The following is a 27,290-nucleotide window of genomic DNA, read 5'->3' on the forward strand; positions in this document are numbered from 1 at the left end:
GCTCCGTACATGAGAAGCTGGATTCCGAACCTGAAGAAGTTAAGAGGCTTGCAGGTAGAAAGCAGTCTGTAAATTGCATAGGAATAGAAATAATTTCTGGATTAAAAAAACCCAAAAAAACCCCTCTTACCTGGCTTATCCCTCTGAGAAGAGGGGAGGGCCCGAGTTTTACTACTAGATTTGCAGCTTTTCAGTACAAACTCCTGTAGCAAGGTTGACACCTGTGTTAGGAGCCCTTGTTCTTGATTTCAGTGACGGAAATTGCCAAAAAAATGGGATTGAGTGAAGGAAGGAGGTTGTCCAGGCCAGTATGCACTGGAAGACCAGAAGCAGAATGGGCTGGTTTCCTTCTGATCCTGTGCTGTCTGACCTGTCTCTGTGGAGAAGAATTACACAGTTGACATTCACGTATGTACAAAACTGCTACATTCCAAGGCTCTGACATAAATGTTAGGCTTTACAAAACACAAATGTCTACATACAACACTGGATCTGGTCAGCAGTAGTGTGAGAGCTGCTATGCAGACTCGGCAGATTCTATTTTTAACACTTCATTGGCAAAACTCCCTTCCCTCCATTCTTACAGAGAACTAGTCCTTTTGTTTTTCTTGTGGGTAACATAACTTACCTGCTTAACCAAGGCCTGTGTTGGCATGTTACAAAGGCAATTCAGATAGTAGCCTACCGCCCCCCAGCCCCCTGCAAAGCCCCCCCGCCCCAGTTTCAGTTTGAACTGTTCCTACACAGGGAGCTGTGCAGCTGTCTTATTCAGAAAAGGCATAAGTGGTAATAATAGTCATGGAACATGCTAGGCTTTGGATAAACTTTGCTGCCATATCTCCATTAGCTCAAATTAGAAAGAAGAAAGTTACTGTGAAAAAGTGAGAGTTCCAACATGCAGACTCTTTGGGGGAAGAAGATCCCCAGACCAGGGAGGGAGGGAGGAAGGGGGTCCATGCTGGAACTCTGTCAACATGCCTTGCCTAATGCAAGAAACTTCTTAGATACAAAACCCCAAAACTCAGTATCTGAGAAACCAGGAAAAATAAGACCAGGACATAAGTATATGAAGCAGGGGAGAGAGGGAGGCTGTAGGAGAAACTGAGAGCAGGACATAAGTATATGAAGCAGGGGAGAGAGGGAGGCTGTAGGAGAAACTGAGAGCAGGACATAAGTATATGAAGCAGGGGAGAGAGGGAGGCTGTAGGAGAAACTGAGAGCAGGACATAAGTATATGAAGCAGGGGAGAGAGGGAGGCTGTAGGAGAAACTGAGAGCAGGACATAAGTATATGAAGCAGGGGAGAGAGGGAGGCTGTAGGAGAAACTGAGACCAGGACATAAGTATATGAAGCAGGGGAGAGAGGGAGGCTGTAGGAGAAACTGAGACCAGGACATAAGTATATGAAGCAGGGGAGAGAGGGAGGCTGTAGGAGAAACTGAGACCAGGACATAAGTATATGAAGCAGGGGAGAGAGGGAGGCTGTAGGAGAAACTGAGACCAGGACATAAGTATATGAAGCAGGGGAGAGAGGGAGGCTGTAGGAGAAACTGAGAGCATGTGCTTTAACTGCACACCCCACCCTCAACCTCTCCCCGTTAGAAGAGCCTAACACTTCCAGAACCGGGCTAATTCTAGCATGTCTCCTGTGTTTAATTTAAAACAAAAGGAACATTTGCAGTTACTCTGCCGAAGTTTCAAGGGCTCTGAAGACTACAACTGGAATCCAAATTACATTCAGGAGTCCTGTATGGGTATTTTCCCCCGAAATCTGCACAAAAGCAATGACAAAAATTTACATTCTTTCTGTCTGGAATTTAGTTTTGTAATGAAAAGTTAGAAAAATTACAATGACAAACTGCCAGGATATTATTTTTAACTATTATTGGCACTTGCCGTTAATCAGTCATTCTGGAAGATTCCCCCCACCTCCTGCTCTGCTCCCTGTTTAAGCAGCCATTAGCATCCTTGAGGGCTAAGAAAGAAGTACAGCTGCTCAGCAGAGAGTATATGGGTGTACTTCTGGTCTTCACTAAACCCAGAGGCTGTTTTGAGTTCTGTGGACAGCAGAAGCCTCCGTTCTCTGATGTTTGTAGGCTGAACCAGAGCTGCAGGAGACCCCATCTGGAGACAGACAGGGGCTTCCTGAAGTCAGTCTCCTGAACAGGCAGAGCAGGTGGGAGGGGACGGGAGCTCCATTTGGTACCAACAACCAAAAGTGAAGATGAGGTAACAAAGGCTAGAAAGGAGTCATTTATTTAAAAAAAAAAAAAAACCAACAAAACAACAAAAAACATACAGCCTTCAGCAGGATCTGAAGACATGACGGAGGAGCACACCACCCTTACTGCCACGTGCACCACCTGTGAGTGCCACCCACCGCGACCTCCAGCCATGGGGCCCACAGCGCCCCAGTTTATACACAGGTCACCTGCTTAAGGGAGAGCCCAGGAAACATGGGCCCTTCTCCAACCCCTGCTCTCAGGTGGGCAGGCCAATCCCCGGCTTCTCTCTGCCTCCAAACAACGGGCAATTTCCCCTCAGGCTGTGGACACCACTCCCACTAGTCACTGCTGGGACACTGGGTCTCCAGCCAAGGCCACAGCACACGGGCAGATTTAAGGGTCACAGCAGCTCATTCTTGCCACAATTCCTGGAACGTAGGGCCCATCTCCGGGGGTGTTTGACATTTGTCCCCAAAACCCAGTTGTCACAACAGGTAAACCAAGACTATAATCACAACAGCAAGGACAGGATCGTGTTGCTTTTTTCCTTTTTTTTTCTTAAAGGAGTGAGGGCATGGAAAATACAGCACACCAATGAAACAAAATGCCAAAAAAAAAATACAAAAAAATAGAAAATAGAAAAATGTATTTACAAGTAGTACATTACTATGATCAGAAAGCACAAAGACACCTGCTGCTATAATACATGCACTGGTTCAAGAAGAAACTATCAAAAACCCTGCAAGGGAGAAGCCTGTAAAAATGAAAAAAGGGCCAAAAAGTTTTAACTTTTCATCCCTAATTTGCTACACTGATCAAAAACCAAATGAGCATCCCCTAAAGTCCATGAGTATATCAGTACAAATACTATACTGTTTTTTAACTGCACGTTCAGTTGTGGAGGGAAAGACAGCCGCTTATCCATATACAAGGAAGCCAGAGTGAACTGCTCTACATGCTAAAAATTACAGCAAGCCCCTGTCTGCTATACAGCATGATCTTAGCAGGTTTTAATTTTTGTTTATTCATATATATCCATGTGCATGTGTGTGTATGTATGTATAAAAACCGTGCCCTCGTTCACTGCCAACACAACATCTGGGTGGACGTGAACTCATTACAACAAATTCTTATGTGTATGTTGTAAGAAGTCACTCAGTGTCTGTGGATTTAATAAGTCACTTCACACCACAGAAAATATTTAATAAATCCAAAAAACGGAAAGAAGAATATAATGACAGAAGAGTTTCTGTCTCAGTTCTCTGAAACTGAGTCCCCCATAGGAAACTGGTCCCAAAAGTTCTTGAGGGTTCACTGAGGAAACCAGTTCGCTAATGTTTTTCATCCTTTTAGTGTTCAAAGGTATAGAACAACTCCTTGCCCTTGTCAGTTTAAACAGTCACATCTCCGTCCCCCAAAGGTTAACAGTCTGGTGCAGATCCATAAAAACGGGGGAGGGAGGAGTGCTGGGGAAGGCCTGTCACTTCAGGAGGGGCTCCACCTCTCCAACGGCAGGAAGAGAAGGAACCACGCAGGCTCCAGCACCTCGCTCCTGCAAATGCATAATCCGGTCACATGGCAGTCCTTAGACAGGTAGATCTCCAAGTACCAGGCCAGCTCTAAGAGGAAACAAAACCACACGTGGACAGAAAAGGACTGAGAGGCCATTCTGGTCGCTCTCTGTGATCCATCATACTTCCAGGAATCGGGAGCTGCTGGACTTGGAGTGGAATGGCTCAGACCACATCCGCCGTAGGTCACCCTGGGAAAGAAGGAACTTCACTAAGTCACAGATTTCAACTCGAGGCATACATACCTACAAGTCCTTTCTGACTCCTGATCTCAGATCAGATTGCTTCTGTGGAGAATCAAAGAACATTCAAATTTTACTCACTGAAAAGTAACCCCTCATTCTTTGAAGAACTCCTAGAAGGGCTCTTAGGCCCCTTGAGTGGGTAAGGGCTTTTACCAACTCCGCCCTGGTGGCAGTTTATCACTTATGATTCAGATGATCTAGGCAAGATAATGAACCTCTGTGCCTGTTTCGTCATCTGTAAAATGTGGATGATAATATAAATCTTGTAAATCAGATAATGCCCTTAGTTTTTACAATGCATTTCTTAATTATTTCCAAACTTTAATGCAGAGTATTAAAGGGCTATTAGGTGGCAACAGGGTGCTTTTTTTTTTTTTTGTGGTACGCGGGCCTCTCACTGTTGTGGCCTCTCCCGTTGCGAAGCACAGGCTCCAGACGCGCAGGCCCAGTGGCCATGGCTCACGGGCCCAGATGCTCTGCGGCACGTGGGATCTTCCCGGACCGGGGCACGAACCCATGTCCCCTGCATCGCCAGGCGGACTCTCAACCACTGCGCCACCAGGGAGGCCCCAGGGTGCTGTTTTTTAAGAGAAGCAGGAAGTCTCTGTAGCGGGGCTTTAGGGATTTCAGTTAATTAATCCATGACCAGGTGGTAAGGGGTCTACTCATGAGTATTGTCAGCCAATGGCTGTAAGAACCTGGAAGAGGTTGCTAATATCAGGTTAGCAAAAAAAAGCAGGCAAACAAACAAAATCCTCCCCAAACAACAAAAACAAAAAGATCCCGCTCTCAAGATCAAGAGCTTAGGGTCTTAAGCAGAACCACCTCCAGCGAGGAGAATACATACCCAAGTCCAGGGTCAATGCCATGTTATTGCTTTCACTGGTTTATAACTGCCTCTCTCACCTTTAAATAGGCCATCGTGAGGAGTGGCAATAAGGTAAATGGCACCAAATAGAGAAGGGCGGGCTGGGCTGCTCGGTGAATTCGAGACGCCACAGTAGCAGTGAGTAGACCTGCCGGGAGACAGAAACATTCGTGAATAACTCCAAGGGGACAGCCCCGAGAGAGGAGAGCCGCTGTTACCTGGCTGCTGCTTGGCACAGTCCTGAGATTGTACAGCTGTAATGTGACACATTCCATCCAATGGTGGGGAGTGAAATGCCCAGCTTGAGCAGGTAAAGAAACAGGGAGCAGCACAGCTTTCAAAAGCGTAGAATTCTAAGGACCTGTGAGTAGCCCAAGTCCCACTCCATGCCCAGGTCCCTGGTTCCAGGCCTCATTTCAGCCCTGAGTGTGCCTGGTCTCCCTCTGTCTCCTGTGGTATATGATGACAGACTTGGAGGCAGAGACCTGGGTTCAAGTTTCAACTCTGCTGCTTATGACAGCCATATAACCTTGGCTAAGGCCTTTCACGTCTTGAGCCTCAGCCTGCTCATCCGTCTAATGGGGATACCACAGTTGCCCTGCCCCCCTCAGAGCCAGTGGAGTGGAGTGGCAATGAACCCACACCTATGAGAGCACCGTGGACTATGAGGTGCTCCTTCAGTAGGAGGCACAGAGGCAAGAAAGGTGCTCCTTTCCGTTCACTGTCGTAGCTGTTGGAGTACAAACAGGTTACTAGCCCAATTACAACCGTCTCTTCCTGTCTGCCTGAATCAGAGCTGGCTAGAGAAAAGCTGGCCGAGGGAGAGTCCGAGGTCAGAGGTGATGGAAATGTTACAGCAGATGAAAGGAAGTATCTGTCTAATAAAGTAGGAAATAAACATGACATTCGTTAAACTCAAGCCGAAGATTTCATCGTGTGGTAGGTCTTCTCAACTTTGAGGCCTGACCACACTTTTCCTGCAATGTTCTTCAAACATATTATTGGATAGGGAACTAGGCTGCTGGCCAACACATAGAGCATCTTTCATCTCGTGGGTCAGTTTTTTTCCTTTGTGGTTGTTTATAACAGCAACCAGAGTCACTGCTTTCCTTTCATCTGGCATCTGCAGCTAGAAGACCTGATTTAATTCCAGGGGTTGGAGGACAGCCAGAGAGGGGACTGCATGCAGTCTCTCTGGTTCTCTTACCTACGAAGTATCCAATGAGGGTGCAGTGAAAGTAGGAAACCTTCTGCATGCGTCCGGAGATGTTGGCGGGTCCAGAGGCACTGCAGGAGTCACCGTTGGCTTGCTTTTTGTAGTTGTCGTAACGAAGGACAAAGCACAACAGGAGTCCAGGCATCACGATGTCTCCAATGCCCAACATAGAGAAGTGACTGCCAGTGGAGCTGGAACGTAGTGTCACATGTCAGGGGTGCCGCCTTCTACAACCCCATTTCTCCTCCTGCGCAAAGTCTGTTCACTTTCTAAGAAGTCAAAGAACTTATCTGAACGGTAGATGGCAATCTCTATGGGTTTAACAACACTAGTTTTTAAGAGTTCAGAGATTAAGAGCCACAAGAGTACTGGCGATTGAGGTCTTCAGCCCCACCCTAAGTGCTTCGGGAGAGCACCGCCTAAGTGACTGCTGGAGCCATCTGCTTGAGCGCTGCCACCTCTAGAAATGTCAAGCAGTTCACTATGTGTCACACATTCACTGCTAAGACTTCAAATAAGCACCTACTACTACCAGACATGGGAGATTAAAGCAGCACATTAATTTTTCCAAGATTATAGTTCCAGGAACTATAATTTTAGCATTAAGACATTTTTACAAATGTCTTAGAAGTAAAAAAGATCCAGATTCTCCCGTTAATTCCCTCTAGCCAACTTTAAACTATGGTAACAGGGGTAACATGGAGTTGTTTGATAACATTATTCAATATTAAAAAGCTGCACCTGTATCACTTAATGATCAGTCTTTGCAAGTTAAGTCAGTATTCTTGACCCCATCTGTAAAATGGAGATGACTCACAACCCTTTTCCAGTCCAGCATCAGAATGCTGATGACAAAGACAGACAAACTGGGGAACAGAGGGGCAGAGGAAGGCAGTGTCCTCACCATCATGAGATGAGGCCGACACGCCAGTCTTACCTGGGGAAGACCAGTTTTCCAGGCAGAGACAGGCGAGGAACATCGCGCCCAACATTGGGCCCCAGGTGGAGCTTCCGGGATAGAACGTCAAGGGGATTGTCAGCCGGCTGTGTGGCCACCTTCACCATGACGTTGCTATTAAAGATGTAGGCAGAGAAAAACACCTGCCGAGGGGAGAGTCACCTTTACCAGAGGGAGCTGGAAGCACCCCGATCTCAGCACCAGCCCTCTTTGTTCTTAAGAGCAGAGTCTCAGTACTGCATCATCAAGCTTTTTAGACGGCACGCTTTGAGGAGAAAGAAAATCTTTGCTCCTGTGTGTACGTGCAGATTTTTTCTCTCCACACCCACAGAGGAAGCCCTTACAGCAGAGCTGCCAGTGCTCCAGGGCAGAGAACCTAGCCTGCCTGCTCCCTTTTCCACCCCGAGAGTCACACGTGTACCCTCTATGGTAACGAGTCTCGACAAACACAGGCACGGAAAGCTGCCTGCTCACCTTTTAACAGGTACAGTGCAGGCCGGAGTGGTCTCAGACAGGAGGTACTCTGGCAAGCAGACTTTGGATATTTAGAGTTAAAAATTTTCCGGAGTGAATGTTCCAATTAAACACAAAGGAGAGCAGCAGCTTTGGGGAAACAGACACTCACCCAAAAGACATCGTAGATTAAAAGCCCTGAGAGAAGCAGGCAGGAGACCTTGAGGCTGGGCAGGCGGACGAAGGCGATCATAGCGACACAGAGACCCATGGCCAGGGCTGGGGAGGAGACAGCAGTCAGTGTGGAGCACAGGCTCAGCTTCTCTCCACAAGCTATTCAGCTCATAAACCTAAGAGAGTTTGTAAGTCCCTCAAAAAATCAGGCAGCCCTAAACCCCAGTCTAAGATGTTTACACCTTACTAGTACAAAGTGCCCACCGTTAGCCAACTGTGACCTGCTCGTATTTGGGGAAATCCCTTTTCTCATGCTATAGATGGTGCTCAACTAAGACCCAGGGGACTGTTCTGAATGCTAAAGCTCTAAGCCAAGCTCAGTTCCGGCCTCCCAGCTCTCATCTCCTGCCTCCCCCCATTACTTCAGATGCATCGCCCTTGCTCCTTTAAAGCCAATGCACACCCTGGATCACATCTTTTTCACTTACTTAAGGACACTGTTCCAGCCACTCATTTTATGCTCATCCTTCCCACCTGGGTCTAAACTAAACACAACAACTCAGAACTGCTCAATGACAGGATTCTCCATGACTCCACACAATGTCATTCTATCCCTAATCTTCCAAACAAGAAACTCTGGGTTCCTTTTCATCTTATTGTAACCTTCATCACGCACACTCAGGCTGCAACCACCCGGGGTGCTCCTCTTGACTGTCACGGCACACCTCGGTCATGATTCCCATACTTCCTAGTGTGATGTGTGTATCCTTTCCCATTTTCTGTCTCTCTCCCCCACTTACTCTTCACTGCCATTGTCAAAAATCAGTTCACATCATTCCCTGCCTTAAATCACAAGGTCCCCTACTCTCTGAAGAATCAAGTCCGACTGTAAAGGCATAACTCACACAGAATGGCGCTGCACCACACGCGCTTGGCCTCAAGCCTCTTCTTTTGCTCCTATGCCTCCACCTACTCCTTCTCTAAGTTGAGCGATAACCTCTTTCCAATCATGCCCACCAAGTCTCCCCACCGTACTCCATGTTTGAAGAGGCAGCATGCATCCCATCTGACTACTTCAGAGAAGGTTCTTAATACAAGCATGTTGAATGAGAATCACTCCCACCCCCAACTGAACAGTGCCACCAGCCATGTCACATCCCTGAAACACACGCTCAACTATTCATACAGTTTGCCTCTTTTTCTTCATTCATCAGCTTTTGCAAACATACCACACCACTTACTGGTCAAATTCTTTCAAGTCTTCCCAAATTTAAAAGATTAATTTGTAAGATGAAACTGAGTAGATAAAAAATTATAGATTTAGTTCAAAAAACTCTGAAGTACTTTCTTAATATTAATGCTTCTTGGTATAACTCTGAAAACATACTTCATGCCTCGCCCTTTAAAATAACCACATTTATCATTCTGTTTTCAGAAGAACGTATTTCAGAATGTTACAGTCACGTGCTAGAAAGCTATCTTTTCTGTTAATAGCAGAAAACAAGTCAAACACACATCAAATACCAATCTGAGAAACAAACAACTAAAAAGCTCAAAGACTCTCTCCATTTTTTTTTTTTTTTTGAGGGAAAACTAAGCTTGGTCACAAGGGCAATGTAACTAGTGTAAACTGGTAAGAGATCCTTGGACAAGTAGATATTGGGAAGTAGCAACAATGATAGAAAACGATATAAAAGTTAAGGCCAGTAAGGGTTTGGGGAGCCTCCCTGAACACTCAATGACAGCACCACTGTAGCTGAGCCGTCCTCAGAGCTGCCAGGGACACAGTGCCTGGAGAGGAGAGGAGCCCCTCAGACGTGGCACTGCCTCCAAAGAGCTCCGTTCCAAGGTCTGGATTAGCCTCATGGTTGCTTGGAATGGGTAACAGGAAAAAGTGTGATCCATACCCATAATCTCTGCTTTCCAAATTCCTCCCTTAAAAAAATTCTTTAGATAGTGTTACAAGCAGTATAAAATTGACTTTTGTGTTTCAGCTTCCTTCCCTTCTGAAACACCAAGAAAGGAAAAGGTGAACAGACTTTGTGGAGCAGAGCAGTTAGATAAAATTTCATGAGATTAGTAAAGCAAACTATGAAAATAAGAGAAGTAATAAGGACTGAATGAAAAAAGAGGTGGAGATGGTTACAGGGTCTTAAATAAAAGTCTAACAATGTCTTAAGGGAGAGAACAGAAGAATAATGGCGGACTCTGAGAAATGTCCTTCTATCAAAACAACTATCAAGATGTTTTGATAGTACGTATGAAATATACACAGGAGTTCTGTGACTGTGGTTAGTCACTTCTCAGAACCTGTTTCCTCTTCTGTAAAATAAGAACAATACTAGTACCTACTTCAAAGAGCTGTATTCAGGATTACATGAGAAAGCCCATGTAAAACACCCAGCAGAGTGCCCAGTGCATAAAAAGCACTCAATAAATGTTAGCTATTAGTACCTTTATAAAATGATATAGACATGTATTTATATTATTACACAAAAGAAATCTCTATCATATACAACATATTACATGACATACATTATATATTCCACATATATTTATATATAATATGGATATTATATTACAGTATAATTCCATTTATATTAAGAAAGTATAGTCTACACAAAAATTTGTATTCCAGTTTTCACAGTAGCATTATTCACAATAGCCAAAAAAGTGGAAACAACTGATGAATGGATAAATAAAATTAATGCATCTATACAATTAAACAGTATTTGGCCATAAAAAGGAATGGAGTACTGATACAAGTTACAACATGGATGAACCTTGAAAACATTATGCTGAGTGAAAGAAGGCAGACACAAAAGGTCATATGTAATTTTATTTATGCAAAATGTCCACAAGAGGCAAATTCACAGAGATAGAAAGTAGATTAGTGGATGCCTGGGGCTGGGGTGGGGGGAATGGGGAAGTGACTGCTACTGGCTGTGGGTTTTGGAGGGTGGATGTGAAGATGCTCTAAAACTGATTGTAGGGGACCTCTCTGGTGGCGCAGAGGATAAGACTCCGTGTTCCCAATGTAGGGGGCCCAGGTTCAACTATATCCCACATGCATGCCGCAACTAAGAGTTCCCATGCCACAACTGAGGCGCCAGTGAGCCGCAACTAAGACCGAGCGCAACCGAAATACATTTAAAAAACAAACAAACAACAAAACAAACCGGGGACTTCCCTGGGGGCACAGTGGTTAAGAAGCCACCTGCCAATGCACGGGACACGGGTTTGAGCCCTGGTCCAGGAAGATCCCACATGCCGCGGAGCAACTAAGCCCGTGTGCCACAACTACTTAGCCTGTGCTCTAGAGCCCATGAGCCACAACTACTGAGCCCACGTGCCACAACTACTGAAGCCCACGTGCCTAGAGCCTGTGTTCTGCAACAAGGGAAGCCACCACAATGAGAAGCCTGCGCACTGCAATGAAGAGAAGCCCCCACTCAGCAACGAACACCAGCTCCTGCTCAGCAACGAAGACCCAATGCAGCCAAAAATTAAAAAAAAATTAAAAAAACAAAAAAAAACCCAAACTGATTGTAGTGTAGGTTGCACAACTCTGCAAATATGCTAAAAACCACCGAATCGTACACTTCATTTTTTAAAATAAGTTAATTAATTAATTAATTAATTTTGGCTGCACTGGGTCTTCATTGCTGCATGCAGGCTTTCTCAAGTTGCAGTGAGTGGGAGCTACTCTTCGTTGTGGTGTGCAGGCTTCTCACTACGGTGGCTTCTCTTTGTTGCACAGTACGGCCTCTAGGCACACGGGCTTCAGTAGCTGTGGCTCGCGGGCTTCGCTGCTCCATGACATGTGGGATCTTCCTGGACCAGGGCTCGAACAGGAGTCCCCTGCATTGGCAGGCGGATTCTTAACCACTGCACCACCAGGGAAGTCCCCCGAATTGTATACTTTAAATAGGTAAATTGTATGGTATGTGAATTACATCCCCAAAAAGCTGTTATTAAAAAAGATCTTAAGAATGTAGGTAAAAATAATGAAAAATCTGATACATAACGCCATCTGTGGACACCTAATTTTCATGGTAATCAGAGGTACCACTACTAAAACACAGAAAGTAGAGGAAGAGAGGACAAATTTAACCATAAATGATATTAAAATTTCAACTTGTCACATAGTAGTTACTTACCATCCATGAGAAGCCAATGGCCAGTGAGAACCCAGATGAGGACGAGCATGACAGACAGAGAGAATGATAGTAATTCAGCAGCAGTGAAACGCCCACAACAACCAAAGGAAATCCTGGAAAATACACAACATGTATTGGACTAATGGACAATAAATTATATTCAATAATCAAACTCTCCTTTGGTTCTTCATTATCAGAATTTGTGATGGCCAGATTAAAATAGTAGGCAATACCTAGATACCCAGAAATCCAAAATACCCAAATCTCTCTGGAAAAAACTACAGAAAGTTCAAAGGAATTATACTTCTGCATCCATTAGATAATGTACTTTTTATCCCAAGTTATCAACATGGGATGGGTATTGAGAAGTTTAAAGTGATAATATCTTTAGAAAATCTAAATGTAGGGGAAATTCTAATTCTTATGAGGAAAACAAAATGAAGAAAGTCAACAATTCAATTCATTAAGCAAAGATGAATAAAATTAAGATGGTACATCTATGGTTATCACTAATTCCTGGGAAAATCAGCCGCCCCAAGTGACTGATTTCCTAAGTGCATACAGCATTCTCCATTAGCACAGCATTTTGTTTCCATGGAGCAACGGCTTTAGGAGTTAAAGTGTGAACACTGGGATTAAACCCCAGTGGCTGGTATATATTCTAGGTCATCAAAGACGAAAGGCAAAGAATGTTTGAGTCAAGCACTATTTTCATATTCCATTAACTAGTAAAGGAATGAAAACGTTGCTTCAAAAGAAAACTCATCTTTCAATATAATCAAAGCAAGGAAGCACATTACAGTGACTCTGACTTCCTAAGATTTGTTTATATTTCCTCTGCTACGAAAAGGTGCAAAAAGAAGTACTATCTTACAGTTTTAAAAAAATCAAACATTTCACTTTCCAGTCTTCTGGCATTTGTGTGCTTCAGTCAATACCAAAAATTTAGACCCCTAATACTGCTATCAAGTATGAGACAAAAACATACATATACAAGTTTACAATTTAGAGGAAAATCCGAAGTCCTTACTTGTTCTGAGGTGAACAGGGTCTTGTTAAATACTGGCACATCGGGAGAAGAAGAAAAGCAAAAGCTATCGTTGCAAGAACTAGAGAAAGAAAACGTATGGTTAATTTTTTTGTTGTTATTATTTTACTAAGCATAAGAAAAATGGCATGACTTATGGAAACAATCATTGCCCAGAATACTTTTCTCGACAAGTGCATACAATAGTATTAATTAACTAGAGAAGAAAAGTATCTTTCTTTAGCACCACACAGACAACCTCTTAAAAAAAGATTACCTGATTTGAAGTAGGGGTAGCATTGGTAGGTTTTCTCTTTCTCACCTATCTCAACAAGAAATGATAAACAGCGGGCCAGGGTATGATCTAACAAGTCTAGCATTTTGATGTTTCACACATGTCCATCGTCACTCAGCTTGAAAACGGTCAGATAGCTGACAGTCGAATTGCTGTGATCAGCTATGAGTGTTTCTATCAGCAGAAACATGGGTAGGGGTTGCCAACGACTACTCTGCCAACTGGACTTTCTGGTAACCTAGCAGACAAGGAGCCACAGCCAAAGCAATTCTGCTCTGGTGCCACAAAGCTCATGAGTTTTCAACCCCTGGCCTTTCATTCAGATTGGGTTGGCAGGTCTGAATGGATGATACAGGTATCAAGTATCTTGCAGGACTGAACTGATGATACAGGTATCAAGTGGTTCAAGGAGGAGTTGGGGGAGAAAAAGCCAGACTTATGAAGAAAAACTTGCACAGTGCAGTGTATAAATCTTAATTTTTGAATGATGATTTTAAAAAAGTTTTAAAAATTTCCTTTCAGCTTAATGTTAAGATCAGATAGAGGAACTCATTTACCTGCTGTACATATTGTAAAAACTACTTGAACTGAGTCAAAGAAGAAGAACATTACTAGGAGAGAGACAGATGCTCCAATTGGAAGGAACAGGGCCTGGGTAGAGTCAATAGTTTGGATACCTGAAAGAGAAAAAGGGACATATCAACGACTTACCTAATAGACACTGTACCCATGTACTTCAGATACATTAACTCATAAAATGCAGACAGTTCTAGGGATTAGTATATAAAATATAGATTATCTAGGCCCTTGGATTCTCTCCTTCCCAGTGAAGACTGTGAGCTCCTTGCTGTCCTCATAGTGCCTTTATTATAGTAGGTGCCCAAGAAATACTTGTTGAATTGACTTACTACCTCCTGGTGCTACCATCTGGATGACAGGGTGCCAAAACAAACAAACAGCAAACAAGAACATTAAGAGGCAGTAAAAATTCATTTTAGTCCATTTGAGTACATCTGTGGTCCTGTATATATAGGTTTGGTAAGAGAGGTGGTTTAAACCCCCTGACTAAAATAATTTCTCATCATCTGTGGATTTAATGTACTCATGTTCATTCTTTCCCATTGTTGCTAATAGTTGAGGACTGACTTTGGTGGGGGAGGGGGGGAGAACAAGATATATCTGGAAACAGTAAATCAAAAACATTTCTTTGTGGGAACATTTTAAAGAGTAAATAGGAGATAAATGGGGGAACCAGAAGCTCTTGGGATAGAGCAGGATTTAGCACAGTGGGTCTCAAGTCTTGGCTGCTCATTAGAATCACCTGGACGGCTTTAAAAAAATCACAGTGCCCGGGCCCAACCCCAGAGCCAACTAAACTGAAATCTCAAGGGTTAGTAGGTCCAGGAAAAACTCCCCACAAGATTTTATTTTGGGGGCTTCCCTGGTGGCACAGTGGTTAAGAATCCACCTGCCAGTGCAGGGGACACAGGTTCGAGCTCTGGTCCAGGAAGATCCCACATGCCGCGGAGCAACTAAGACCGTGCACCACAACTACTGAGCCTGCACCCTAGAGCCTGTGAGCCACAGCTACTGAGCCCATGTGCCACAACTACTGAAGCCTGCACGCTTAGGGCCCATGCTTCCCAACAAGAGAAGCCACCACAATGAGAGGCCCGCGCACTGAAACGAAGAATAGTCCCTGCTCGCCAGCTAGAGAAAGCCTGCGCACATCAACGAAGACCCAATGCAGCCAAAAATTAATAAATAAATTAAAAACAAAAACTGCTCATCAGTATTCAAATTTACCTGTCCTCAAGAAAGCTATTTAGGGATTTTTGTGAAATGAATATTAAATATTTCTACAAAACAAAATTGCTTCTTATTGGCTAGGTAGATGAGTCAAATAATTCACTAAGGAATAGGGCAATTCAACTTCAGAAGAGTGAGCCATGTGTCAAGACAAACAGAAATGATCTGGTGAAGAGTCTGACCTGAACTGCAGTCAAACCCATTCATCTTGGCCCATGGATAGGTTTTTTTTTTTTTTTTTGGGGGGGGGCGCATATCTTAAAGTATCTTATGGGCATTTGTAAGGCAAAACTCTATGAAATCTCTAACTAAATTTCACCTAGGTTTTTTTTTGAGTGCTCTACAATAGTTCAAAGAACTACTTGAGGGAGCTAGATTTCAGATGCCTTTCACAACAGAAAATAATGTTTTCTCAAATAAATGATTATTTGTTATATAAGAAACAAATCTTTTTAAAAAAATCTATAAATCTGAAAATACACACCCACACCCCCCTCCTTCTGTAAAACAAAGCATCATATAGTCTACAGATTAATTATACTGGTTTAAAATATGAGAAGAAAAAAATCAAATGGCTAGAACAAAGACTGTTTACTAAGGCAGGCATATGAGAAGTATTTGTTTATAATCAATCTAAATTTTACGAGTTCAGTCTGCAATTAAAATGCGAAACAGAATACAAAGAACCTTCCTAGAATATTAGATAGACTGCACAGATTTTTGTTTTTTGAAAGCACAGATTTTAAACCAGTAAGTATTAGACATTATTTCCATTAGTTTTACAGAAGGACTGCCCAAGAGAGTCTATCAAACAGCAATGTCACAGGGCAAGTGAAGCTCCTTTAGTTGCTTACAATATGTTACCAAAAATAATGTACACAACTTTAATACTGCACTTCCTAAAGGTCTGGAAATAATGGTCCTGAAGGGGAAGGAGCTAATTAATTAGAAATTTTAGCCAAACTCCAGTGACAAAACAGAACAGAGCAAAAGCAAAAGAGAGCAGCCATAATTGGGCGGACTTACTCAACTGCAGTGGCTTTACCTTTAAAGGGAAAATCAACGTAAGAAATAGGCATGATGAGGGAATTAAAAATTATGTACAGAGACATTATTTTTTGTATTTAGTGAACAGGTTGCAGAGCAATACACCAATGTAGTACTGATAACTGTTTATGAAAGTTACTGATTTTGCACCTCCATGAGAGAAGCAAGGATGTTTTTTTTAAAACTCATTTCCAGAGCTTATGGGGTTTGCAGTCTAGGTGGGGAGATTAAGATGTGTTTCTCTATTAAGATGTGTTTCTCTATTAATGAAGAGAATTCAACTGTACATCTCCATCAGTCTTCACAGTTCAAATAAATTATAGGGGAAGCCTAGTAAAGAACTTCAAGGTATCAGATAATTGGAGGTGGGGGGGGGGTTGTTTTTGTTGTTGTTGTTTAAACCCTCTTAATGCTAATTAGATGAAGGAGTGGTGTGCCAGAAGGGGAAAATTTCTATATAGGTTTCCTGGGGCAGATTCAGGGATAAGATGGGAGTTAGAACAAGGTTAGGGAAAATCAGAGAGGACCTGGAAGGAACTCCCTCCCCTCCACTTTCTAACCGTCTTTACTGTAAAACATACACACATACAGAAAAGTACATGAAACAAAGATGTAGAGTTCACTGAATCATCACATGGCTAATACCACCCAAGAAAGAGAACTTGCCAAGGCCAAAAGTCTTTCTTGTGTCCCTCCCAATCACTGCTCTTTCTCTTTCCCCCAAAGGGAACTACTATTATATCCTGGCTTTTACGGTACTTTTTATTTGCTTTGTTTTCTACCAAGCATGCATCCTAAAATACTAATATTTATTTTGCCTGTTTCCTGAACTTACTATATACACTGAATTATGTAGTATGTATTTTTTTGTGTCTGGCTTCTTTCACTCAACATTGTTAGAAACATCCACGCTGTTATACATAGCTGTAGTTCATTAATTTTCATGTCTTTTTCACAAATTCCTTGATTCGTATTTTGGGAGTAGGCAACTGCAACTTTTAAAAAACATCTATCTACTTTCTTCTTCATTAATTAGTTTGTAACACTTGGCAAAATCTTAACACTAAAGTCATACCCTCCTTTTCTTAGAACTCCCCCCAATTCTTCTTGTTAATCTTCATTGTTAAGCATTTCAATCTCCTCAGCACCTACGCCATCTCATGTTTCTGTTCATTTTTCTGGCTATTATTATTTCTTTGATTTTTGATGACTGCATCCCGTCTTCCATGCCACCCCTTCAAACTGGAATGATACCATGTTCCATAATCAAGTACTGGCCTTCTCTGCAATGGCCATTTCTTTCATTATGTTTTTCCTGATTATGTGGAAGTGGACTGCATTCTGTCCTGGTCTGTGCTTATCCTTTTTGGTATCCATGGCCCAGATTAGGCACTGAAGAAATAACTTTTGTTGAGGATAATTTTAGCACAACACAAGAGGTAGATTCAAGGAAATTACCATTAAACAACCACCAACTACTCTTTAGATGCTGATTAACAATGAGAAATACAAAACTGATGTTACCAGGTAAATTCCTTCCACTGCACGGACTGACTTAACCATTTATTTGAGGATAAAATGGTACTTAGATACATACTACTGATTTCTTTTAGGTTTATGTGATGCAATGCACAACAGATTTGTAATCTGGTTTAAGTACATCATTTGTATATATGCTATATAACAGGAATTTAAAGGAGTTTCAAGTGTATGTAGTGATTTGGTTTAAACTATTGATAGAAGGTAAGCTGCTATGTAATAATTTAACCCTAAAATTGGATACTGACACTGGGTTTTACCTGGTTCCTGTGAAGTTACTGGTATGGTATTTTACTTAATATAAGGATCTGTGTCATCAGTTTTTGTGTGTGTGTGTCATAAGTTTAAGAAAAGGCTCATTATATTTAAATGATTCTACTTACTGTATTTGTCATGCCCACTTTACATTGCTGGGGACAATGAAACACATTTAACTCAGTGAAAATTGGGCAAGTATAATTTAGTTGATGGGGTAGAAAATGAAATAGATATTAAGTGATCTCTTTTCAATTTAGTTTCTAAGATCCTCCATCAATATTCTATTAACTTTATGTTAGATCTCCAGTCTTTCCTCCCTATTAGGCAGTGACCTTGATTTGTCCTACAAGTCACGCTTATTCTCCTCCTCTGTGCCTGTATTATATGCTCTTCCCACCTGGAGGAACTTCTCCAGCAATCCAAGTTCACTGTTTCATGTCAAATTCACTTTCTCCAGGAGAGTCCCTTACTAAGTTGACCCACTGTTGCTCACTTTGGCTTGCCTTTCTCTTTTTTCTCTTTGTACATGGATGTCAAAATGACTTCCCTCTGGTGCTTACTCTGATCTATTGATAGTAGATTCTGAGGCTATGGTAAGGGTCCATAAGAAAAAGTACCTGCTCTAGGTATAGTGTGGAAAGTGGTATTTGCTCTGTCTTAGCACTTTATTAACACCTTGGGAAGTATTTTGGCCACACTGCCTGCGTGACAGCTTGAGTACCAGCTCTTGTACTTTCGCATCTTTCAAAGTACCTAATAAATGCCAAGCGCATGGTAGGTACCCAATATCAATCTCTTAGTATTATCAAATCAAGTCTCCTTACTTCTAAATTCAGTTCTCTTTCTATAATAAGCATTACCAATTTTCTAGTACAATTTACATACCATAAAATTTACCCAGTTTAAGTGTGTAATTCAATACTTTTTTTTTTGTAAGTTTACCAAGTGTGAAACCATCACTATAATCTAGTTTTAGAACATCTTCATCACCTCAAGAAGATTCCTCATGCCAGTTTACTGTTAATTCTCCTTCCCATCCCTTGCCCCAAGCAACCATGAATCTGTTTTCTGTCTCTATATAGTTGCCTTTTTGGAAATTTCATATAAATGGACTCATACAATATGTAGTTTTTCTATCTGACTATTTTTACTTAATTTTTTTTTACTTAATTTATTTAGTTAGTTATTTTTGGCTGCGTTGGGTCTTTGTTGCTGCACGCGGGCTTTCTTTTTTCTAGTTGCGGCGAGCAGGGGCTACTCTTCCTTGCACTGCACAGGTCTCTCATTGCGGTGGCTTCTCTTGTTGTGGAGCACGGGCTCTAGGCGCGCGGGCTTCATTAGTTGTGGCACGTGGGCTCAGTAGTTGTGGCTCACAGACTTTAGACCGCAGGCTCAGTAGTTGTGGCACACGGGCTTAGTTGCTCTGCAGCATGTGGGGTCTTCCTGGACCAGGGCTCGAACCCATGTCCCGTGCATTGGCAGGCGGATTCTTAACCACTGCGCCACCAGCGAAGCCCTACTTAACAATTTTTTAAAAAATTAATTTATTTTATTTTTGGTTGCACTGGGTGTTTGCTGCTGCGTGTGGGCTTTCTCTAGTTGCGGTGCGCGGTCTTCTCATCGTGGTGGCTTCTCATCTCAGAGCACGGGCTCTAGGCACACAGGCTTCAGTACTTGTTGCTTGCAGACTTAGTTGCTCCGCGGCACATGGGATCTTCCCGGACCAGGGCTCGAACCTGTGTCCCCTGTGTTGGCAGGCGGATTCTTAACCACTGCGCCACCAGGGAAGCCCTTAACAGTGTTCTGAGGTTCATCTATGTTGGAGCATATTTCAGTAATTAACTTTTTTTAATGCTGAATAGTATTCCATTGTATGGACATACCATCTTTTGTTTATCCATTAACTAGTTTATTGATCTTTCAGTTGCTTCTACTTTTTGGCTATGATGAGTAATGCTGCTGAATACTTGCCATATAGCACACTTCTGTTTTTTCAAAGCAAACATTCTTTAAAATCTTAAGTATCAGAAAAGATACAATAGTTTTACAAGTACTTCAAGTAGCTATCTTTAAGAATCACTAAATGAATTTATGATCAACACCTACAAAATTATCAACCTCACCAAAGGATTTAAATGAAGTTGTAAGCAGGCAGATACCCATCTATCCTGTTCGTCTTTAAGAAAATAAAGAGGGCTTCCCTGGTGGCGCAGTGGTTGGGAATCTGCCTGCCAATGCAGGGGACACGGGTTCAAGCCCTGGCCCGGGAAGATCCCACATGCCACGGAGCACCTAAGCCCGTGTGCCACAACTACTGAGCCTGTGCTCTAGAGCCCGTGAGCCACAACTACTGAAGCCTGTGTGCCTAGAGCCCACGCTCCGCAACAAGAGAAGCCACTGCAATGAGAAGCCCGCGCACCGCAACAAAGAGTAGCCCCTGCTCGCCACAACGAGAGAAAGCCCGCACACAGCAACGAAGACCCAACGCAGCCAAAAACAATAAATAAAGTAAAATAAATCAATTTATTTAAAAAAAGAAAATAGGGCTTCCCTGGTGACACAGTGGTTGAGAGTCTGCCTGCCGATGCAGGGGACACGGGTTCGTGCCCCGTTCCGGGAGGATCCCACATGCCGCGGAGCGGCTTGGACCTGTGAGCCATGGCCGCTGAGCCTGCGCTCCGCAGTGGGAGAGGCCACAACAGTGAGAGGCCCGCGTACCGCAAAAAAAAAAAAAGAATCTTGGCAGCAAGCTTTTAGGCATGAATTAAAAGCAGTACACAAGAAATCCGTAATTCAGGTTCAGAACATAAGACTTTAACAAATTATACCATACAGATTTAATTTTATTATTATACCAAACATAATCCTTGAACCCAGTAAATTATCTACTGGGGTTATAGAAAGAATCAAATTAAGACAACTACATGTGAAAAGCTAATTGTCATAAAATGCCTTACTATTATTGGTGCTGTTGCCATTGAAAGACCCAGAAGAACTGTTACTGTCTTTCTCCTTATCTTGATTTTCAAAGTCCATATTAAGGGACCTGTGGGAAAAAATTGTATAAGTAAGTTTTAGTTTTACTTAAGCAGCAGACCAGAAAAGTCAGTAATGAGACATACTTTTAAATGCTAAAGCATTAGGAAAGAAAGGAAGATCTGTTTTGAACAGCTCTGCAAAACACTTCTTGATGCCACATTTAAAAAAACAATCTACATTCCTTATAGTGTCAGTTCAAGAGTTTTCTTGACTGCAGGTAAAAGCATTCCATTGTGGCTGAATATTCCAGCCGTATCTCTGTGTACAGCTTTAATTACTTCCTTATGCTAAATACCTAGAAGGAGAAATATTGGGTCAAAAGGCAAGCACAATTTTGAGACTTTTACATACCACACAATTGCTTCCAAAAAGGGTGGACCAATTCACTCTCTGAGAACAGTGTATAAAGAGCACTTGTTTCTCTACACATTGCCAGCTCTCATTCAACAACACGGATTTGAGTTTTTGCCATATCTGGGAATATCCAAGGTATTGGAGAGACAATAGTGAGTAAAATAGGCTCTCATGTATTTTACATTCGAAGAGGGGGGAAATTGACAATAAACAAGAAAAATAAGTTAAATATAGGGTAAGCTAATGGTAAGAGCTAAGGAGAAAAGGCAGGAAATGGAGAGGGTAGATCTGAAATTTTAAACAGGGTAGGCAAGGGAAGGCCGCACTGGTGTGATTTCTGAGTCAAGACCTGAAGGAAGTAGACACAGTCAATCTGGGGGACTAAAAATGCTGTCTCTGTCCTAATTTAGAATTCTTTAACTATTAAACAATTTTATGTACCTGAGCTTGCCCATTTCTCTTTCTGTGAACTAACTGTTCAAGTCCTTAGCTCACTTTCTACTACTGCGTTCCTTTAAAGTGTTTGTGTGTCCAAAAGAACTTCCTGTGATGGAAATGTTCTGTACCTGCACTGACTTATTTGGTAGATATTAGCCACGTGAACACTTGAAATGTGGGAGCACAACTGAGGAACTGAATTCTACATTTTATTTCATTTTAATTAATTTAAATTTAAATAATTGGAGAGCTAAAACTATAAAACTTTAGACAAAATATTTGTGACCTTGGATTTGGCAGTGGATTCTTACATATGACACCAAACACACAAGTGAAAATTTGATAAACTGGACTTCATCAAAATTAAAACCTTGTGTGCTGCAAAGAACACTTTCAAAAAAATGAAAACACAACCCCAAAGGATGGGAGAAAATACGTGCTATTATGTATCTGATAAGGGCCTTACATTTAGAATACAGAAAGAACTCCTCCAATTCAATAAAAAAAAGACAACCCAATTAAAAAGTGGGCAGACTCTGAATAAATATTTCTCCAAAGAAGATAAACAAATAGCCAATGAGCACATGAAAAGTTCTTTTTTTTGTTTTTTACACATATATACATGTACATGAAATATTTTTATTGTTGTTTTACAAAAACAGGGTCATACTATTCACATTTTCTGCATCTTGCTTTTTTTGTATTTTATTTTACTTACTTTTTTATACAGCAGGTTCTCATTAGTCATCCATTTTATACACATCAGTGTATACATGTCAATCCCAATCTCCCAATTCAGCATACCACCACACCCACCCCCTGCTGCTTTCCCCCCTTGGTGTCCATACGTTTGTCCTCTACATCTGCGTCTCTATTTCTGCCCTGCAAACCAATTCATCTGTACCATTTTTCTAGGTTCCACATATATATGTTAATATACGATATTTGTTTTCCTCTTTCTGACTTACTTCACTCTGTATGACAGTCTCTAGATTCATCCACGTCTCTACAAATGACCCAATTTCGTTCCTTTTTATGGCTGAGTAATATTCGACTGTATATTGTACCACAACTTCTTTATCCATTCGTCTGTCGATGGGCATTTAGGTTGCTTCCATGACCTGGCTATTGTAAATAGCGCAGCAATGAACATAGGGGTGCATGTGTCTCTTTGAATTATGGTTTTCTCTGGGTATGTGCCCAGTAGCGGGATTGCTGGGTCATATGGTAATTCTATTTTTAGTTTTTTAAGCAACCTCCGTACTGTTCTCCATAGTGGCTGTATCAATTTACATTCCCACCAACAGTGCAAGAGGGTTCCCTTTTCTCCTCCACACCCTCTCCAGCATTTGTTGTTTGTAAATTTTCTGATGATGCCCATTCTAACTGGTGTGAGGTGATACCTCATCTTAGTTTTGATTTACATTTCTCTAATAATTAGTGATGTTGAGCAGTTTTTCATGTGCTTCTTGGCCAGCTGTATGTCCTCTCTTTGGAGAAATGTCTATTTAGGTCTTCCGCCCATTTTTGGATTGGGTTGTTTGTTTTTTTAATATTGAGCTGCATGAGCTGTTTATATATTTTGGAGATTAATCCTTTATCCGTCGATTCATTTGCAAGTATTTTTTCCCATTCTGAGGGTTGTCTTTTTTTTTTTTTTTTTTTTGCGGTACACGGGCCTCTCACTGTTGTGGCCTCTCCTGTTGCGGAGCACAGGCTCCGGACGTGCAGGCTCAGCGGCCATGGCTCATGGGCCCAGCCGCTCCGCAGCATGTGGGATCTTCCCAGACCGGGGCATGAAACCACGTCCCCTGTATCGGCAGGCGGACTCTCAACCACTGCGCCACCAGGGAAGCCCCTGAGGGTTATCTTTTTGTCTTGTTTGTAGTTTCCTTTGCTTTGCAAAAGCTTTTAAGTTTCATTAGGTCCTATTTATTTTTGTTTTTATTTCCATTACTCTACGAGGTGGATCAGAAAACATCTTGCTGTGATTTATGTTCAAGAGTGTTCTTCCTATGTTTTCCTCAAGAGTTTTATAGTGTCCGGTCTTACATTTAGGTTTCTAATCCATTTTGAGTTTATTTTTGTGTATGGTGTTAGGGAGTGTTCTAATTTCATTCTTTTACATGTAGCTGTCCATTCTTCCCAGCACCACTTATTGAAGAGACTGTCTTTTCTCCATTGTATATCCTTTCCTCCTTCGTCATAGATTAGTTGATCATAGGTGCGTGGGTTTATCTCTGGGCTTTCTATCCTGTTCCATTGATCTACATTTCTGTTTTTGTGCCAGTACCATATTGTCTTGATTACTGTACCTTTGTAGTATAGTCGGAAGTCAGGGAGTCTGATTCCTCCAGCTCTGTTTTTTTCCCTCAAGACTGCTTTGGCTATTCGGGGTCTTTTGTGTCTCCATACAAATTTTAAGATTTTTTGTTCTAGTTCTGTAAAAAATGCCATTGGCAATTTGATAGGGATTGCACTGAATCTGTAGATTGCTTGGGGTAGTCTAGTCATTTTCACAACATTGATTCTTCCAATCCAAGAACATGGTATATCTCTACATCTGCTGGTATCATCTTTAATTTCTTTCAACAGTGTCTTATAGTTTTCTGCATACAGGTCTTTTGTCTCCCTAGGTAGGTTTATTCCTAGGTATTTTTTTCTTTTTGTTGCAGTGGTAAATGGGAGTGTTTCCTTAATTTCTTTCAGATATTTCCTCATTAGTGTATAGGAATGCAAGAGATTTCTGTGCATTAATTTTGTATCTGCAACTTCACCAAATTCATTGATTAGCTCTAGTAGTTTTCTGATGGCATCTTTAGGATTCTCTATATATAGTATCATGTCATCTGCAAACAGTGAGAGTTTTACTTCTTCTTCTCCAAATTGTATTCCTTCTCTTTTTCTTCTCCGATTGCCATGGCTAGGACTTCCAAAACTATGTTGAACAACAGTGGCGAGAGTGGACATCCTTGTCTTGTTCCTGATCTTAGAGGAACTGCTTTCAGTTTTTTACCACTGAGAATGATGTTTGCTGTGGGTTTGTCATATATGGACTTTATTATGTTGAGGTAGGTTCCCTCTATGCCCACTTTCTGGAGAGTTTTTATCATAAATGTGTGTTGAATTTTGTCAAAAGGTTTTTCTGCATCTATTGAGATGATCATATGGTTTTCATTCTTCAATTTGTTAATATGGTGTATCACACTGATTGATTTGCATATACTGAAGAATCCTTGCATCCCTGGGATAAATCCCACTTGATCATGGTGTATGATCCTTTTAATGTGTTGTTGGATTCTGTTTGCTAGTATTTTGTTGAGGATTTTTGCATCAATATTCATCAGTGATATTGGTCTGTAATTTTCTTTTTTTGTAGTATCTTTGTCTGGTTTTGGTGTCAGGGTGACGGTGGCCTCACAGAATGAGTTTGGGAGTGTTCCTTCCTCTGCAATTTTTTGGAAGAGCTTGAGAAGGATGGGTGTTAGCTCTTCTCTAAATGTTAATTCACCTGTGAAGTCATCCGGTCCTGGACTTTTGTTTGTTGGAAGATTTTTAATCACAGTTTCAATTTCATTACTTGTGACTGGTCTGTTCATATTTTCTATTTCTTCCTGGTTCAGTCTTGGAGGGTTATACCTTTCTAAGAATTTGTCCACTTCTTCCAGGTTGTCCATTTTATTGGCACAGAGTTGCTTGTAGTAGTCTCTTAGGATGCTTTGTATTTCTGCGGTGTCTGTTGTAACTTTTCCTTTTTCATTTCTAATTTTATTGATTTGAGTCCTCTCCCTCTTTTTTTTTTTTTTGCGGTACACAGGGCTCTTACTGTTGTGGCCTCTCCCTTTGCGGAGCACAGGCTCCGGACGCACAGGCTCAGCGGCCATGGCTCACGGGCCCAGCCGTTCCGTGGCATGTGGGATCTTCCCGGACCGGGGCACGAACCCGTGTCCCCTGCATCGGCAGGCGGACTCTCAACCACTGAGCCACCAGGGAAGCCCTTCCTCTTTTTCTTAATGAGTCTGGCTAATGGTTTATCAATTTTGTTTATCTTCTCAAAGAACCAGCTTTTAGTTTTATTGATCTTTGCTATTGTTTTCTTTGTTTCTATTTCATTTATTTCTGCTGTGATCTCTTTCCTTCTGCTAACTTTGGGTTTTGTTTGTTCTTCTTTCTCTAGTTCCTTTACGTGTAAGGTTAGATTGTTTATTCGAGATTTTTCTTGCTTCTTGAGGTAGGCTTGTGTAGCTATAAACTTCCCTCTTAGAACTGCTTTTGCTGCATCCCACAGGTTCTGGATCGTTGTGTTTTCATTGTCATTTGTCTCTAGGTATTTTTTTATTTCCTCTTTGATTTCTTCAGTGATCTCTTGGTTATTTAGTAACGTATTGTTTAGCCTCCATGTGTTTGTGTTTTTTTTCCCCTTGTAATTGATTTCTAATCTCATAGCACTGTGGTCAGAAAAGATGCTTGATATGATTTCAATTTTCTTAAATTTACTGAGGCTTGATTTGTGACCCAAGATGTGATCTATCCTGGAGAATTTTCCATGCACACTTGAGAAGAAAGTGTAATCTGCTGTTTTTGGATGGAACGTCCTATAAATATCAATTAAATCTATCTGGTCTACTTTGTGTCATTTAAAGCTTGTGTTTCCTTGTTAATTTTCGTTTTGCATGATCTGTCCATTGGTGTAAGTGAGGTGTTAAGGTCCCCCACTATTGTGTTACTATCAATTTCCTATTTTATAGCTGTTAGCAGTTGCCTTATATATTGAGGTGCTCCTATGTTGGGTGCATATATAATTGTTATATCTTCTTGGATTGATCCCTTGATCATTATGTAGTGTTCCTTCTTTGTCTCTTGTAACATTCTTTATTTTAAAATCTCTTTTATCTGATATGAGTATTGCTACTCCAGCTTTCTTTTGATTTGCATTTGCATGGAATATCTTTTTCCATCCCCTCACTTTCTGTCTAAATGTGTCCCTAGGTCTGAAGTGGGTCTCTTGTAGACAGCATATATATGGGTCATGTTTTTGTATTCATTCAGCAAGCCTGTGTCTTTTGGTTGGAGCATTTAATCCATTCACGTTTAAGGTAATTATCGATATGTATGTTCCTATGATCATTTTCTGAATTGTTTTGGGTTTGTTTTTGTAGGTCCTTTTCTTCTCTTTTGTTTCCCACTTAGAGAAGTTCCTTTAGCATTTGTTGTAGAGCTGGTTTGGTGGTGCTGAATTCTCTAAGCATTTGCTTGTCTGCAAAGCTTTTGATTTCTCCATCGAATCTGAATGAGATCCTTGCCGGGTAGAGTAATCTTCGTTGTAGGTTCTTCCCTTTCATCACTTTATCATGCCACTCCCTTCTGGCTTGTAGAGTTTCTGCTGAGAAACTCTGTTAACCTTATGTGAGTTCCCTTGTATGTTATTTGTCATTTTTCCCTTGCTGCTTTCAATAATTTGTCTTTAATTTTTGCCAATTTGATTACTATGTGTCTCAGCGTGTTTCTCCTTGGGTTTATCCTGTATAGGACTCTCTGCGCTTCCTGGACTTGGGTGGCTATTTCCTTTCCCATGTTAGGGAAGTTTTCGACTATAATCTCTTGAAATATTTTCT

General features: G+C 41.6%; 1 protein-coding gene across 1 annotated transcript in view; it reads right to left on the bottom strand.

Moving 5' to 3' along the window:
• Positions 1-1,986: 1,986 nt before the first annotated feature.
• The window catches only part of SPPL3 (signal peptide peptidase like 3), a 119,247-nt gene continuing 93,943 nt past the window's right edge, over positions 1,987-27,290 (bottom strand). The window contains exons 3-11 of the mRNA XM_060028197.1: positions 20,802-20,890; positions 13,749-13,868; positions 12,900-12,978; positions 11,870-11,982; positions 7,708-7,814; positions 7,062-7,225; positions 6,116-6,315; positions 4,947-5,056; positions 1,987-3,986 (exon numbers count right to left, since the gene is read on the bottom strand). Coding sequence (XP_059884180.1) covers positions 3,915-3,986; positions 4,947-5,056; positions 6,116-6,315; positions 7,062-7,225; positions 7,708-7,814; positions 11,870-11,982; positions 12,900-12,978; positions 13,749-13,868; positions 20,802-20,890 — 1,054 coding nt within the window. The 3' untranslated portion in view covers positions 1,987-3,914. The remainder of the gene's footprint in view (positions 3,987-4,946; positions 5,057-6,115; positions 6,316-7,061; positions 7,226-7,707; positions 7,815-11,869; positions 11,983-12,899; positions 12,979-13,748; positions 13,869-20,801; positions 20,891-27,290) is intronic.

Source organism: Delphinus delphis, chromosome 13 (genome assembly GCF_949987515.2).
Source record: "Delphinus delphis chromosome 13, mDelDel1.2, whole genome shotgun sequence".
Classification (NCBI taxonomy): domain Eukaryota; kingdom Metazoa; phylum Chordata; class Mammalia; order Artiodactyla; family Delphinidae; genus Delphinus; species Delphinus delphis.